Genomic DNA, 17,226 nt, shown 5'->3' with positions numbered 1-17,226 from the left:
TGGGTGAAATGAGGACCCGGATTGTTGGGGGTGGGCGATATGCTGACTCTGTAAACCGTTTAGAGAGGGCTGAAAGCCCTTTGAAGCGGTATATAAGTCTAACTATTGCTATTGCTATTGTCATCAATGCCCAGAAGGATAAAAACCCATTATTAGCTCTTCTGCTCTCCATACACCTCTTTCTTCTACCTCTCTCCTACCTCCCTTCTTCCCTCCATCATCCTTTTCTACTCTACTTCCCCTTCCTTTCCCCTTCTCCTCTCTCTTCATTCCACTCCTCATCCTCCTCATCTTCCCCCCTTCACCCTCTCTCCGATCCCTCTCTTCCTATCTTTCTTCTCTCCTCTGTTTCCCACTCTTCCTCTCCTTGGTGTATTTCAACTTCCGAGCAAACTCCCTTCTATGTTGATGGTATTTATGCTTCCATATCAATATACTTAACATATCTTAATTTTAAAGAAAAGATAAGACAGTATACATGTGCAATCATATTACATTAAAATCTAACACCCCTCGTCAAGCCTAATATACATCCCTCCCTCCCATCTCCCTCCCTCCCCCAGGCCTGGGGATAAGTTCCTAATTCGCCCCACCTGAGTGTTGAATGTTGAATGCAAGTTGTGTTTTTATTGTCTTATTTTATTCACCTACTGTTTTTGTATTTGCACCCCCCCCCTTTTTTGATTGTAAGCCGCCCTGAGTCCCCTCAGGGAAAAGGGCGGCCTATAAATTTCAATAAAATACTAAAATACTAAATACTAAATCTCCCCCCCCCCCCAGCCTTCCCTCCCCCGACTTCCCAGAACCTATACACGGTATAAATCTTTAACAAAAACAGTCTAAAATATATTGGAAAAAAAGAATAGAAAATTGATAACATCTTTACATTGAACTTAGCTCCTCCTTGCTAGGCTAGCTTTAAACAATTTATATCGGTCCTGACCTTAATCATAAGCTATCTGGAATTTCTTAGTCCCAGATTTATTTTGTATATAAGTACACAAGTCTTAAAGTTGGAAAGTTTGGGGACCTCTGGTCCTAAAACGCTGCCCACTTCCAGCTTCTAAACTGGTGCCGTTTCCTCTGGCATCTCCTCTGGGAACTCCGCCTGGCAGCACACAGCACACAACACACCCACCCACCAAGGGCGCCGCGAGTCTAGCCACCTTGAACGACACCGAGCACTTTCCACGTAAAGGAAACCGAAACTTGGATCAACCGAGCGGCGATCATCCCATCCCCGCCGCTATCTGGCCGTTCAAAAGCCGCGCTCTCCCCTCCAGCGCCGCAATCCCCACGCAGAAGCCCAGCGAAGGCACCGCGATGCACTTGCCTCCTCCCCGCCAGCTCCTCCGTCTCCTGCTCCAAGCCCTGAGCGCTCTCTGCAGCCGGCTGGCGGTCCTCGGCCTTTGGGGGCCGCTCCGACGGAGAGTCTCCCCGAGCTCAGCTCCGGAGCCGCCCGCTGCGCTTCGTCCGCCGGTGCCGCTGAGCGTCAACTACCACTTCACCCGGCAGTGCAACTACAAGTGCGGCTTCTGCTTCCACACCGCCAAGACCTCGTTCGTCCTGCCGCTGCAGGTGGCCAAGAGGGGGCTCCGGTTGCTCAAGGAGGCCGGTAAGGGAGCCTGTCCCGTGCTGGCTCCGGAGGGGATGGAAGGGGAGCCAGTGGCGGAAGGGATGGAGCGCATCGGTCATCCGAAGTCTCGTGGAGGGCACCAGATCGCCTCTACCTCTAGCTTCAGGCTTCTGGGGTACCAAACTACTAGATGGAAGTTTAAGATCTTCTCCTTCTTCCTCTTCTCCTTCCTCTCCTTCCCCTCTTTCTTCTTCTCCTTCCCCTTCCTCTCCTACCTCTCCTTCTCCTTCCTCTTCTCCTTCCTCTCCTTTTCCTTCCTCTCCTTCCTGTGTTTCTTCTTCTTTTTCCCCTTCTCCTTCCCCTTCCTCTCCTCCCTCTCCTTCTTCTTCCCCTTCCACTTCTCCTTCCTGTCCTACCTCTCCTTCCCCTTCCTCTTCTCCTTCCTCTCTTTCTCCTTCCTCTCTCCTCCTCCTCCTCCTCTTCTTCTCCTCTTCCCCTTCCCTTCTCCTTCCTCTCCTTCCTCTCTTTGTTCTCCTTCCCCTTCCTCTCCTACCTCTCCTCTCCTTCCTCTTCTGCTTCCTCTCCTTTTCCTTCCTCTCCTTTCTGTGTTTCTTCTTCTCCTTCCCCTTCCTCTCCTATCTCTCCTTCTTCCCATTCTTCTTCCTCTCCTTCCTCTCCTTCTTCTTCCCCTTCCACTTCTCCTTCCTGTCCTACCTCTCCTTCTTCTCCTTCCTCTCCCCTCTTCTTCTTTTTCTTCTTCTTCTTCTTCTTCTTCTTCTTCTTCTTCTTCTTCTTCTTCTTCTTCTTCTTCTTCCCCTTCCCTTCTCCTTCCTCTCCTTCCTTTCTTTCTTCTCCTTCCCCTTCCTCTCCTACCTCTCCTCTCCTTCTCCTTCCTCTTCTCCTTCCTCTCCTTTTCCTTCCTCTCCTTTCTGTGTTTCTTCTTCTCCTTCCCCTTCCTCTCCTATCTCTCTTTCTTCTTCCCATTCTTCTTCCTCTCCTTCTTCTCCCCCTTCCACTTCTCCTTCCTCTCCTTCTCCTTCCTCTCCTTCTCCTTCCTTGCCTTCCTCTCTCTCCCACGCGGAGGCCGAAAATGGGATGTGCTGAGACAGAAAATTGGGTGTGTGGAGGCGGCAGCACTGGCGATGGGCAGTGGCAATCCCCGCAGCCTGGAACAGCTGATAAGCGGTATTTGGGGTGCCTGATCCACCCACTAATCAGCTGCTCCTGCTAAATCAGGCTGTGCTGAAGATGACCAGGCTGTTTTCTGCAAGGAGGCAAATTGTTGGGAGGCAAAGGCAGGTTTGTTTTCTTGTTTTCCTCCCCAAAAGCTAGGTGCGTCTTATAGTCCGGAAAATACGGTGTGTGTGTGTGTGTGTGTGTGTGTGTGTGTGTATATATATATATATATATATATATATATATATATATATATATATATATATATATATATATATATATATATATATATATATATATATATATATATATATATATATATATATATATATATATATATAGGGTTGTAACCTTTCACCCTGGCTTAGCTGATAAGGAGTCGAACTCTGTGGCTTAGTGGTTAACACATCTGCCTAAGATGCAATATAGCGCAGGTTCGAATTCCAGCAAGGGTATGGCTAGCTGATGAGAGCTAAATAGCTTGAAATAGATCTATACTAGTCTCCCTTTATTTATTTATCAGCACAAACACAACATTATATATACAGTGCTGTGTGTGAGGTAATTTAAGGTGGTTCTGACAAGTGTCATCGGCATCTTCATATCCGGTCACATGGGTGCCAAGCCACTCCCACAAAGGAGGCCACACCCACAGAGTAGGTTCCAACAATTTTTGAAACCCACCCCACCCGCCATTTTTTGCCCTCCGGATGCTTCAGGGAAACTCCTGAAGCCTCCGGGGAGGGTAGGGGAGGCTGTTTTCACCCTCCCCAGGCTCCTATAAAGCCTCTGGAGCCTGAGGGAGGGCAAAAAATGGCTTTAAAAAAAGGCTGAACTCAGCTTGCCATCGCACACATGCGCGCTGGCCAGCTGACAGGGCAACCCCTCACATGCCCTGACAAAAGGCTCCGCGTGCCATAGGTTCGCCATCCCGGGCTCCGGCTATCAGAATTGACAACATCACCTTCAGTCAATTGCAAAAGGCAGCTTTATTTTAGCAATAGCAATAGCAGTTAGACTTACATACCGCTTCATAGGACTTTCAGCCCTCTCTAAGCGGTTTTCAGAGTCAGCATATTGCCCCCAACAATACGATAGATAGATAGATAGATAGATAGATAGATAGATAGATAGATAGATAGATAGATAGCAATAGCAATAGCAGTTAGACTTATCTACCGCTTCATAGGGCTTTCAGCCCTCTCTAAGCGGTTTTCAGAGTCAGCATATCGCCCCCAACAATAATCTGGGTCCTCATTTTACCCACCTCGGAAGGATGGAAGGCTGAGTCAACCCTGAGTCGGTGAGATTTGAACCACTGAACTGCAGATAACAGTCAGCTGAAGTCGCCTGCAGTACTGCCCCCTAACCACTGCGCCACCTTGGCTCCTATTTTGAATAGCTTACATCCTGCAGTGAATGCCATTGAAACATCTGCCTATCCAGTGTCCCGTGGAAGGACTTAATGGATGGACAGAAATGCCAATCCAGTGTAAACATTGAGTTGACTGCGACAAACCATAATAATGCCCTCCAAATTGTAATCAAGAAAAGTACGTGGGAATGCTCCAATGACAGCCTATTTGATGTAGTGGCTCAGGCACCGGGGTAGAAACTAGGAGAGCATGAATTATAATCTCCATATGGGCACAAATTACCTGGGTGGCCTGGGCCAGTCACTCCCACTCAGCCCTAGAAAGGAGGAAATGTCAAACCACTTCTGGAAAACAATATCAGAAAAACAGCAGGAACTAGTCCAAGCAGTGTTAGAAGTCAATAATGACTTGAAGTCACAAGTGTGCATGCGCGTACAAACACACACACATACAACAGATACCATTTTGGCTTGCATGCATATTTTAGGGCGTGCCAAATTTTTAATCTTTCCAAACCTTAAGGGTGCTCAAAAGTTGTGACATGCCTTAAGGATGGCAAAGATATTTTGCTTACTCTGAAATAATTTAGATGGGCTCGTGTAAGTAAGAGAGCCGAGGTGGCGCAGTGGTTAGGGGTGCAGTACTGAAGGCCACTACAGCTGACTCTTATCTGCAGTTCAGCGGTTCAAATCTCACCGACTCAAAGGTTGACTCAGCCTTCCATCCTTCCGAGGTGGGTGAAATGAGGACCCAGACTGTGGGGGGGCGATATGCTGACTCTGTAAACCGCTTAGAGAGGGCTGAAAGCCCTATGAAGCGGTATATAAGTCTAACTCCTATTGCTATTGCTATAGAAAACCTAGAGGTTTTTATTGTTATTATTGTTATTGTTACTATTGTTAGTATTGTTACTATTGCTAGTATTGTTATTATTGTTGTTATTGTTATTGTTATTGTTGTTATTATTATTGTTATGTGTTCTTGCAGTGGGTGTACTGCTTGAATGTTCCTATCACTTTCTTGTTCTCTCTGGCACATCCCAGGTATGGAGAAAATAAACTTCTCAGGTGGGGAACCGTTTCTGCACGAGCGGGGCGAGTTTGTCGGAAAGCTGGTCCAATTTTGCAAGGAGGAGCTAAAGTTGCCGAGTGTTAGCATTGTGACCAATGGCAGCATGATTAAAGAGAGATGGTTCAAATGTTATGGTAAGAGAAATTATAAGCAACTCTTCTAGCATTATATAGTAGCAATGGTGCTCAGACTTACCGTATTTTTTGGAGTATAAGATGCACCTTTCCCCCCGCAAAAAAGAGGGTGAAAATCTGGTTGCGTCTTATACACTGAATACAGCATTGTTGACCTCCAAAATCCCTGCCCCCTTCTCAAAAATGGACGTCCAGAGGGTTTGGGAGGCCTGCAAAGTGCTCCTGGGAGCTGGGGGGGGGCAAAAACGAGCAAAAAATGGGCCATTTTTTGCTCGTTTTTGCCCCCCCCCAGCCCCCAGAAGCACTTTGCAGACTTCTCAAATTCTCTACATGCCTTGTTTTTCACAAAAAAATGACGTGTGCAAAGGATTTGGGAGGCCTGAAGAGTGCAAAAACTTTTTTTTAAAAATTACCTCTTCAAAATCTTGGTGGGTCTTATACTCCAGTGTGTATTATAGTCGGAAAAATACGTATATACCACTTCATTTACAGCCCTCTCTAAGCGGTTTACACAGTCAGCCTATTGTCCCCAACAATCTAGGTCCTTATTTTATTGACCTTGGAAAGATGGAAGGCTGAGTCAACCTTGAGCCTGGTGAGATTCAAAACTGTCAGATTGCTGGCAGCCAGCAGTCAGCAGAAACAGCCTGCAGTACTGCGTTCAAACCACTGTGCCACCGTGGCTCATAATATATTTGTTACGCTGATTAACTGGATGAAGTAATAAAAGGAATGTAACCATCCAAAAGAGAATAGTCAGGGTAATGGTTATTCACCTAGAACAGTGGTGTAAATGTGTGCCAGAATTGTCCGCCCGTGTGTGATAGCGCATGTACACGTGCCCACACCACAATGCAATGTGCACTTGCCACTGGTGCACGCGACCACCACCACCCCATGCGGGGGGGGCAGTTTTCACTCTCCCCAGGCTCTGGAGGCTTTCCTGAAGCCTGGGGAGGCAAAACTGCCTTCCCACGGAGGCCCTCCGGAAGCCGAAAGCAGATAGTTTCCAAACTTCCAGTTGGCCTGTTGGGTCTGTTTTTCACCTTCCCCAGGTTCCTGAGGCTTTCCTGAAGCCTGGGGAGGTTTAAAACGGCGTCCCCCAGCCCTCTGGAAGGCCAAGAATCAGCTGTTCAATGAGCGCTGGAGCTGATTATTATCTGATAATCTAATAATCTAAATTGAATTGAATTGTCACCCTGTATGCTGGCAGATATGGCTCCGTGTGCTACCTGTGGATCACATGCCACAGCTTCGCCATCGCACAACTAGAACTTGATAAATTTAGATGACAATTGGCTGGTGGCATTAAATACTAGTGCACTCTTATCTGTTTTAGGGGAATATCTAGATATTCTGGCTGTCTCTTGCGATAGCTTCAATGAAGAAGTCAATGTTTTAATTGGCCGAGGGCAAGGAAAGAAAAATCATGTTGAAAACCTTGAAAAGCTGAAGACGTGGTGCCAAAAATACAACGTGGCTTTCAAGATAAATTCCGTGATCAACCGTTTCAATGTGGAAGAAGACATGAATGAGAAGATCAAAGCTCTAAATCCTGTCCGCTGGAAGGTAAGAGCAGAAAAGAGGCAGCATACGTTTTAGTATTGTGAAGTGGGGGAAATATTAGCTATAATGGGTAGGACCCCTAAAATATTTTTAAAACAAAGAGAACAACACCTTCATATTCTTAAAAAGGGTGTGTGTGTGTGTGTGTGTGTGTGTGTCTCCCTCTCTCCCTCCCTCCCTCCCTCTCTCTCTCTCCCTCCCTTCCTCCCTCTCTCTCCCTCCCTCTCTCTCCCCCTCCCTCCCTATCCCTCCCTCTCCCTCCCTCTCCCCCTCTCCCTCCCTCCCTCCCTCCCTCCCTCCCTCCCTCCCTCTCTCTCTCTCTCTCTCTCTCTCTCTGACCTGGTTCAGGTTTTGCCATTATCCTGTCCATTGTTTTTCTGACCTCTTGGAAAAGTTAACTTCAGTCCCTTAAAGGAATCTGGACTTGATGCAAAGTAATATAATTTAAATTAAAGGATTTGCAATCCACCAGTTTCTTCAAAAGAAACTAAGGACACATATATGGATATACAGGTAGAAACATCCATCTATGCATTTCTTTTTAATCACTCCCAGCATTCATTATTTTGCTTTCAGTTTTCTAATTTGGCCTGAGGAAGGAAATAATTTTATGGTTACTATTGCTAAAATATTAAGAGTCAGAATCTGCTGTAGATCACTTGGGAATTTACCACTAGACATCAATTTACTGCTAATCATCTTTATTAAATTGCTACAACTTAGGCTAATATAAACCACCATCAAAACTATAGTGATGGTATTGATCTATCATACCTTGACCACTGCAATTTGCAGAGTCCTAAAAGTAGGAAAATTTTAACTATTTTGCATTTAAGGATTATTTGCCCTTGACATTTTGGCAAAGGGTTTTTAGAAATCCCCATTCATGTTGTGTATATATCACAATGTCTTCAGCATCCATTAGATGGCAGTAAGTTAGTTGACTATAAGGCTCTGCCTCTTTTGAAAACCATTCCTTCATCCTTTGCTGAACATACATAGACGTATTTACTTACCGTATATACTCGAGTATAGGCCGACCCGAATATAAGCCGAGGCACCTAATTGTACCACAAAAAACTGGAAAAGTTATTGACTCGAGTATAAGCCTAGGGTGGGAAATGCAGCAGCTACCGATAAATTTCAAAAATAAAAATAGATACCAATAATGCCATTGCCCATTGAATAACATATACAGCCTGCCTGTGCCCATTAAATATACAGTAGCCATTATAAAAATTTGCTCTGCATAACAAATTATTATCACACAATACCGGTGTATTCAATGAAATACTTCACTCACCTCATGATGCTGATGTCCCACTGTGATGATGATGTCCCGCCTCCTATGACACACGGCACAGTGATTCCTATCATTGGATCACTGTACCAGAGGAGGTGGGACATCGCTATGTGGCTGCTTGCCATAACAAGGAGGAGGTGGGACATCGTTGCAGAGCGGCAGGAGGGGGAGGAAGGGGAATCGTAAGATAGCCCTGCATTACATTAGAACGTGAGGAGGGGGGATGGTGCGGTGCACGCTGCGCGGCAAACTGACACAGAGGGAGGGGAAACTCAGGGGCGCTGGGCCATTCACGAGCGTCACCCAGCGGCATGGCCCCGCCCCTTTTTCTCCTCCATTTTGGGCAAATTTTTCACTGACTCGAGTATAAGCCGAGGCGGCTTTTTTCAGCCCAAAAAGTGGGCTGAAAAACTAGGCTTATACTTGAGTATGTACAGTATTCCAAATATAACATAACTTATTCGTCTACCTTTTTCTTTTCTGATCTATCTTGTCACCAAAATGGAGTTCTATTTGAAACTCAAAATTTTAAATGTTCTTTTTTAACCATCTGCACTTCCTAGTATAAATCTCTGATCTCAATACAATCATCTCAGAGGAGTCTGTAACAGCTGACCATCCTATTAACAAGATAGCCAGCCAAATTAGCTTTGCTTGGGACTAATATAATTATTGCTACAGTATTCCATAACTTTAATCTGAATATTTGATTAAGCAGAAAGATGAGCCCGATATCAGGGTTGTACAGAAAATTTTTAAACATTAAAAATTGGATGTTTTGTGTAATCCGGCAACTGGTTCCCACTATACCAAAGTTGTTCCAAGCTGCTTCATGCTTCCAAAGAACTTAAAAGAGCTGATCCATACTTAGAAAAGTGTCCTTGTACAGACACAAGAAACTCTGGATTTGGAACAATATGTTTTGAGTTCAGTTCAGAACGATTCAAGTCTGAAGCATTTTGCACACCCAGTGTGTTTCTCAACCTTGGCAACTTTAAGGTGTGTGGACTTCATCTCCCAGAATTCCCCAGCTAGCATTGTGGAAGTTAAAGTCCATACTTTTTAAAGTTGCCAAGGTTGAGAAACACTGCTCTAACCAATAATTCATGGTGCTGGTCGCTACCTATAAAGCCCTACATGGCATCGGACCTGGGTACCTGAGAGACCGCCTCCTGCCAATTACCTCTCTCAGACCAATTAGATCGCACAGGTTAGGTCTCTTCCAGATTCCATCTGCCAGCCAATGTCGGCTGGCGACTCCCCGGGGGAGGGCCTTCTCTGTTGCAGCTCCAGCCCTCTGGAACGATCTCCCCGTGGAGATCCGGACCCTTACTACCCTCCCAGCCTTCCGCAAAGCCACCAAGTCCTGGCTGTTCCAGCAGGCTGGGGGGAGCTGAGAAGCATCTACCTCCACGGAAATTGTGAATGTTGGTTTTGTTTTTAATATGTTGTCTTTGTCTCGTTTTCCCCCTTTCCCTTGTCTTTTGTGAGCCGCCCGGAGTCCTCCGGGAGTGGGCGGCATACAAGACAAATAAATAAATAAATAAATAAATAAATAAATAAATAAATAAATAAATAAATAAATAGACTTAATACTTTTCATCAGTCTTCTTTAATAATTTTATTAAGCTTATCGAGTTATAAAATACAAAAGAACATGAAAACAGAAAAACGAGAGAGGGGAAAAGAGAAGAAAAAAAAATGTAGGTTAAAGGTAGAAAATGAAACGAAAGCTTTGACTTCCGATTCTTTTTAGCACAGCAGACTCAAATACTAACATTTCAGCCTCAACTTTTTAATTTTTGCATACTTAATCTGCATGAGCCATTTTCTATAACAGCAAACTGATCCAATCAGCAAAACTCAGAATCAAAGTTTTATTTTCTTCTGTTGGAAGAAATGTCCTTCTGGGTTCAGTTCCAAGTGGGGAGAAAGACACTTGGAACATGGAGACTGCTTGGAAAGATGGTTTAATGGTGGACAGGATCACATGGTTTGACATCCTGGGCAAAAAGGCGCATGGGTGAGGGAGATTTATACCCTCTGTTGGGCTTTGAATCTGAGCTTGTAGTCTGTTTGGTTGTCAGACTCCCATGGGGCTATGCAGGGGCATCTCTAAGCTGTCCTGAATGCCAAGCTTGATTGAGCCTTGCTGGGTGATGATGTAATGAAAGAGCTCTGGGATTCCTGTTATGGCTATGCCTGAAGGAGGCAGATCTTCGTTATGTAGAGTAGTCTGGCCAGGCCTTAATGGCCCATTGACAAAGGGAGGGAGGAGGGGCTGAGTTTCTGCCTGCCTTTTAGGGGAAATATTCTGCCCTTTTAATATTTCTTAAAATATTTCATTTTTCTAGGACAGTGGTTCCCAAACTTGGCAACTTTAAGACTTGTGGACTTCAACTCCCAGAATTCTCCAGCCAGCAGAGCTGGCTGGAGAATTCTGGGAGTTGAAGTCCACAAGTCTTAAAGTTGCCAAGTTTGGGAACCACTGTCCTAGGAGAAGGGTGGGTGCTAACTTCCTACACTTCCATCTCAAGCACAAAATCCAGAAGCCAAAGTTTTCACCAATCTTTGACTATGGATATAATTGCAAATTACCCATACTGCATAATAACAATACACGTATATGCTGCCCGACAACCGATTTACACAATTAAAAACTTTCATTAGATTTTCTTGGTGGTATTGTTCTATTGCACAGCAATCGTGACCAGCAAGAGTTCTCTCTTAATCGTCATGTACTTGATGCTCTCTAGATATTTCAGTGCTTGCTCATCGAAGGAGAAAATACAGGGGAAGAATCTCTTAGGGAGGCTGAAAGATTCATCATCAGCGCTGAAGATTTTGAACGATTTGTGCATCGTCATAAAGATCTCCCATGCTTAGTCCCCGAATCTAATCAAAAGGTAATCATGCTGATTGTTCATACACTTTGAAAGCCATATATTTATTGTTTGGCATTAGAGGTCCTAATGCTGATGGTTTACAGCAGTGGTTCCCAAACTTGGCAACTTTAAGACTTGTGGACTTCAACTCCCAGAATTCTGCTGGCTGGAGAATTCTGGGAGTTGAAGTCCACAAGTCTTAAAGTTGCCAAGTTTGCTCTGCTGGCTGGAGAATTCTGGGAGTTGAAGTCCACAAGTCTTAAAGTTGCCAAGTTTGCTCTGCTGGCTGGAGAATTCTGGGAGTTGAAGTCCACAAGTCTTAAAGTTGCCAAGTTTGCTCTGCTGGCTGGAGAATTCTGGGAGTTGAAGTCCACAAGTCTTAAAGTTGCCAAGTTTGCTCTGCTGGCTGGAGAATTCTGGGAGTTGAAGTCCACAAGTCTTAAAGTTGCCAAGTTTGGGAACCACTGGCTTACAGCAAAGTGGAAATACCCAGGTTCTTTTTTTCTTTTGCTACAGGAAAGCTTTTTTTTAAATGGGGATTTGTTAAAATGCTTGTAGTTTTGGAATTTGTATTGTTAGGAGTCTCAATGCCCAGGACTATACCAAGGAGAATTGCTGCACATTTCTTATTAACACTATTGCAAGCAATTGCATCAGAAATTAAGAGTCATGACTTAATCATTTCTTAAGCACTGGTCCCCTATAACAATTAGACGTATAAAACTCCACTATTACTGTACCATAAATACAGTAATACCCTGTTTCCCCCAAAATAAGACAGGATCTTATTTTCTTTTGACCCCAGAAATAAGCACTTGGCCCTATTTTCAGGGAGGTCTTACTATCTTTGAGGTGCAGAAGGAAGCGAATGTGGTCACCTCATGACTGCTCCTGTGTTGCAATATTTTCAGGGAGGGTTTATTTTAGCACATGTACTCAAAAGCCCGATTGGGCTTATTGTCCAGGGAGGTCTTATTTTCAGGGAAACAGGGTAATATTTTAATGCATCACATACCTGTTGGTTGTGAATAGTCTCAATAGGGACATTCAGGAGGAAAAAATTATATGTGTCTATGTTACTGTTTGCATTTCCCCTTCCCTGATTTTATGTGAGCCGCCCTGAGTCCCCTCAGGGAAAAGGGCGGCCTACAAATGTCAATCAAATCAAATCAAATCAAAATCAAAAATTAGATTTTGCAAAACCACAAATTCATGCTGGGTTCAACAGAATTTTAACTTTTGTAGAATGTCAGTTTCTTTCAATTTAGACATTAAAGGAATGAAAACAACTCTTTCCCCATCCTTTGATTTCCCTCCCCCCCCACCACACTGCACCCTAACCACTGCGCCAATTCAGCTGACTGCGAAGCTGCAGTTCGGCGGTTCAAATCTCACCGGCTCAAGGTTGACTCAGCCTTCCATCCTTCTGAGATGGGTAAAATGAGGACCCAGACTGTGGGGGCAATATGCTGACTCTGTAAACCGCTTAGAGAGGGCTGAAAGCCCTATGAAGCGGTATATAAGTCTAACTGCTATTGCTACTGCTAAATTCCCCCCCCTCCCGGTGGGGCGTGGGCCTCACTTTGGGAACAACTGCTCTAAATATATAGTTATACATTATGGTGAATTAAAGTTGCTGCTTTCCCATCTTTTCACAGATGAGGGATTCCTACTTAATTCTGGATGAATATGTAAGTCATTTTGCTTGTCGTTTTATTTGCTCTGTATTTTGAAATTTTTTTCCCCTCCTGTTTCTGAAATCAAGAGCTTCATTTCAGTCCTTGTCACAGAAGGATCACGACTTATACTTCTTGGAAGTATAATCCCCTGAAATCAACAAAGCATATTGCAGTTTAGTATTAAACAGAGCTGATCAAATATTAGTCCTCAGGTATAAATCTCCCTTGTAGGGGGAAAACCTGATTTGGTGGACCGTAGAGCCATTGATTTTGGATACAAGAGATGAAAATTTCCATTGTGTTTACATCGTTTTGGGCAAGTCCGTCAATGTGATGCAATAGTGTCATTTGCATCACTTATGTGATCAAGTGCTGCTGTGAATAATGTATTCTTTCAATTAAAGGAGAAAATGCACAATTCAGAGTTGAAATGAGGAGTCCTTGGTGCGCTCTGAGATTTGCTGTTTTTCCTGCAGACATTTCGTTACCCATTACTATAATATCACTAGCAGAGGTGGGTTCCTACCAGTTTGCACCAGTTCAGTAGAACCGGTTTGTCAAATTTTTGCAACCCACCACACACACACACACACACACACACACACACACACAGACTCACACACACAGAGAGAAAGAGAAACCGAAAGAGAAAGAGAAAGAAAGGAAGGAAGAAAGAAAGAAAAAAGGAAAAAAGAAAAAAAGAAAGAAAAAGTGAGAGAGAGATGAAAGGAAAAAAAGAAAAAGGGACAGAGAGACAAAAGGAAGGAGAGAGAGAGAAAGAGAGGGAGGGAGGGAGGGAGGGAGAAAGAAAACACATGGCTGGCAAGCCACTCCCACCAGGTCACATGGCCAGCAAGCCACTCCCACAAAGGAGGCCACACCCACAGAGTAGGTTCGAAAAAAATTTGAAACCCACCACTGATCACTAGGTAACATAATAATATGTTACCTGGTTTGGTAAAGAAATATCTGCAAGGAAAAAAACCAAGCTCAGAGAGCACCAAGCACCCCTCAATGTGTTCTTTAACTTAAAATAGATTCATAAACTAATGGATTCTCTTCCTAACAACCCCCCCCCCTCATTCCAAGTCCATTAAATAAAAATCCTCTATGTGTTTATTCGAAAGTGAGTCCATTGCATTCAGTGCAGCCCCTGCATTGGAATAAAAGTCCATTCTGTAGTGTTTACAAAAGTTAGAGCAGTGCACATATGTGCAGTACACTGTATATTTTATGCACATGCTTAAAACTCAGGCACTTTAATTGAGATGTTGAGATAAATAAGCTAAAAGAAAAGGGAAAGAGGGAAACATTTTTGACAGTCAGTACAATATCGAGATACAGCATAGATAAGCATTTCTCCGAGTCCTTTGATGGCCATCTTTAATTCCTGGTTACGGACAACTGAAAGGTTGAGGCAAATTTAGAAGTTCAAATAAATTCATTTCTTTCTACAACTCTGGAGTATACATTGATTTGGCCTAACTCCCCTGCTTTGGTGGGAGACTATACCTCCGGATGAAACTCTTCTTTTAATCATTTCTGCAGTTTGTCTTGAGATCAAGATTTGTCCACTCCATACCTTGACTGAGATAATTAGGTTTGTTTTTTTTGCCAAGACCAAATTGATTGATATCTGCAAACATGTATTTGGGAAACTATAGACCAGTGGCCTTTTTCTAAAAGTGTGCCAAAATTGAGCGTGTGCACCAGGGGTGGGTTTCTCGCCCCGTTCCAACCGGTTCGGTTGGAACGGAGCCGGCGGCGTCCTCGTGCACGCGCACGGTGCACGCATGCGTACTAGCGTCTGCGCGACACTCCAGCTGTTCCTGGATGATTGCGCAGGCACTGTATGCGTCCCGTGGAAGCGCAGAACTCGTCAAAACCGGGTAAGGACCGCAGGCGGGTGGGCGCGCCCTTCACCGTTCCCGGAAGTTACTTCCGGGTTCAGCGACCAACCGGTTCGCAGGGACCGCCACGAACCGGTTGAAACCCACCCCTGGTGTGCACGCTATTGCGCACACGTGCCCACCCAGCTGGGCATGCGCAAGTGACCCCCACCTGGGCATGCATGAGTGACACACACACACTCCATGCATATGCGAGCGACCCCTGAATGGGGGGGATTTTTGCCCTCCCCAGGTTCCAGAAGCTTTTCTGAAGCCCGGGGAGGGCGAAAATGGCCTACCCCAGCTCTCCAGGGAGACAGGGGAGGCTGTTTTTGCCCTCTCTAGGCTTTAGGAAAGCCTCCGGACTCTGGGGAGGGTGAAAAACAGGCCCAACAGGACAACCGGAAGTTCGGAAATGAACTTCTATTGGGCATGTTTTTCGCTTTCTCTAGGCCCCGGAGCCTTTCCTGAAGCCTGAGGAGGGCGAAAAATGGCCCCACCGGTAGTTCAGGAAAGCTTTCCTGAAGCATTCCTGAAGCCTGGGGAGGGCGAAAACAGCCTCCCCCAGACCCCTGGAAGGTTGAAAATCAACTGGCTGGCGCACACATGCACACTAGAGCGAAGGGCTGCTGTGCCGGCAAATATGGGTGTGCATGCCACCTGTGGCACGTGTGCCATAGGTTCGCCCTCATGGCTGTAGACTCCTCTAAATTTCTAGTTCAGAATGCGGCCGTGCGAGTGATATTGGGTGTACCCAGGTACACCCATGTCACATCTATCCTCCGCAAGCTGCACTGGCTACCTATTGGTCTCCGGACACAATTCAAGGTGTTGGTTATTATCTTTAAAGCCCTACATGGCTTAGGGCCAGGATACCTGTGAGACCGCCTACTGCCACATACCTCCCAATGGCCGGTGAGATCACACAGGGTGGGCCTCCTTCAGATGCCATCAGCCAGACAATGTCGGCTGGCAGCTCCCCGGAGGAGGGCCTTCTCTGTGGCTGCCCCGACCCTTTGGAACAAGCTACCCCCAGAAATCCGGACCCTACCCACTCTCATGGCTTTCAGAAAAGCTGTTAAAACCTGGCTATTCCGGCAGGCCTGGGGCTGTTGACCTCATTGTTGAGGTCCAGCCCCAATCATAACGTATGTAGGTGTGTTGATTTTCGCCTGTTTTATTTTCATTTCTTTATTATTCTCTTTTCCCTTTGTTGTAACCCGGAGTCCTCCGGGATTGGGCGGCCTATAAATCGTTCAAATAAATAAATAAATAAATAAATAAATAAATAAATAAATAAATAAATAAATAAATAAATAAATAAATAATAAATAAATAAATAAATAAATAAATAAATAAATAAATAAATAAATAAATAAATAAATAAATAAATAAATAAATAAATAAAATAAAATAAAATAAATAAAATAAAATAAATAAATAAATAAATAAATAAATAAATACATAAATAAATAAATAAATAAATGGTTTCTGAGAAGACTTTTCAGACAATTTGGTCTATGCTGCTGTTTTTGTTGTTTCGTTTCTATTCCTCAACAATAGCAGTTTTAATAGCAATAGCAGTTAGACTTATATACCGCTTCATAGGGCTTTCAGCCCTCTCTAAGCAGTTTACAGAGTCAGCATATTGCCCCCCAACAACAATCCGGGTCCTCATTTTACCCACCTCGGAAGGATGGAAGGCTGAGTCAACCTTGAGCCGGTGAGATTTGAACAGCCGAACTGCAGAACTGCAGTCAGCTGAAGTGGCCTGCAGTACTGCACTCTACCCACTGCGCCACCTTGGCTCTTAAACAAACAACTGTTCACTCAGTGACTACAAAATTCTGATGTCACTGAAGGAAGGGAATTACGATCTGTTGTGAAATCTTTACACGTGAGCTAAAAAACAAATACATTCTGGGTTTGGGTATCATTCAGAGCCTTAAATATTAATAACATTCCCATAAATACAATTACGTGAAGTCATTTGCAGGATTGGAATTAGGCACTAACTTCAAGCGATTTGGTGGTTTGGTAGAACAGCTGTACCCAGATGTTAATTCTCTTCCGCTGTAAATTCCTTTCGTGGTGTTTTTTCCCAGATGCGTTTTCTCAACTGCGTCAATGGCCGGAAAGAGCCTTCTCGGTCAATCCTGGATGTAGGGGTAAATAATGCTATACAGTGCAGTGGCTTTGATGAAAATATGTTTCTCAAGCGAGGAGGCAAATACGTCTGGAGCAAAAGAGATATGGCCCTGCAGTGGTGATCCAACCTGTTATTTGCTGGAAACGTCGGCAAGCACAAAGTGTACTTATTTTACTCTAGATGATGGTATGTCAATGTTGCTTTATGCAAAAAAAGAAAAAAGTAATGTTTTGTTCACAAACAGTGAATTGCACCAAGCACAGAATATGTTGGCTTTAGAAAGACACTTGTCCAATAGTCAAACATTACCTCCACTAGACCGATAAGATCGCATAGATTAGGCCTCCTCCGAATTCCATCAGCCAGCCAGTGTAGACTGGCAACTACCCGGAGGAGAGCCTTCTCGGTGGCTGCTCCGACCC

At 44.4% G+C, this 17,226-nt stretch overlaps 1 protein-coding gene across 1 annotated transcript; it reads left to right on the top strand.

Moving 5' to 3' along the window:
* Positions 1-1,210: 1,210 nt before the first annotated feature.
* RSAD2 (radical S-adenosyl methionine domain containing 2) lies at positions 1,211-17,104 on the top strand. The gene is made up of 6 exons (XM_087702730.1): positions 1,211-1,615; positions 5,172-5,333; positions 6,673-6,902; positions 10,959-11,108; positions 12,746-12,778; positions 16,761-17,104. Exons 1-6 carry the CDS (start codon positions 1,324-1,326, stop codon positions 16,923-16,925), a joined length of 1,032 nt encoding a protein of 343 aa, XP_087558856.1. The 5' UTR covers positions 1,211-1,323; the 3' UTR covers positions 16,926-17,104.
* The last annotated feature ends 122 nt before the right edge of the window (positions 17,105-17,226 follow it).

This window comes from Thamnophis sirtalis, unplaced genomic scaffold (assembly GCF_051295495.1).
Source record: "Thamnophis sirtalis isolate CommonGarterSnake01/CBP01778 unplaced genomic scaffold, rThaSir2_p1.2 scaffold_16, whole genome shotgun sequence".
NCBI lineage: Eukaryota > Metazoa > Chordata > Lepidosauria > Squamata > Natricidae > Thamnophis > Thamnophis sirtalis.
This window is presented reverse-complemented; position numbering and strand designations above follow the sequence as displayed.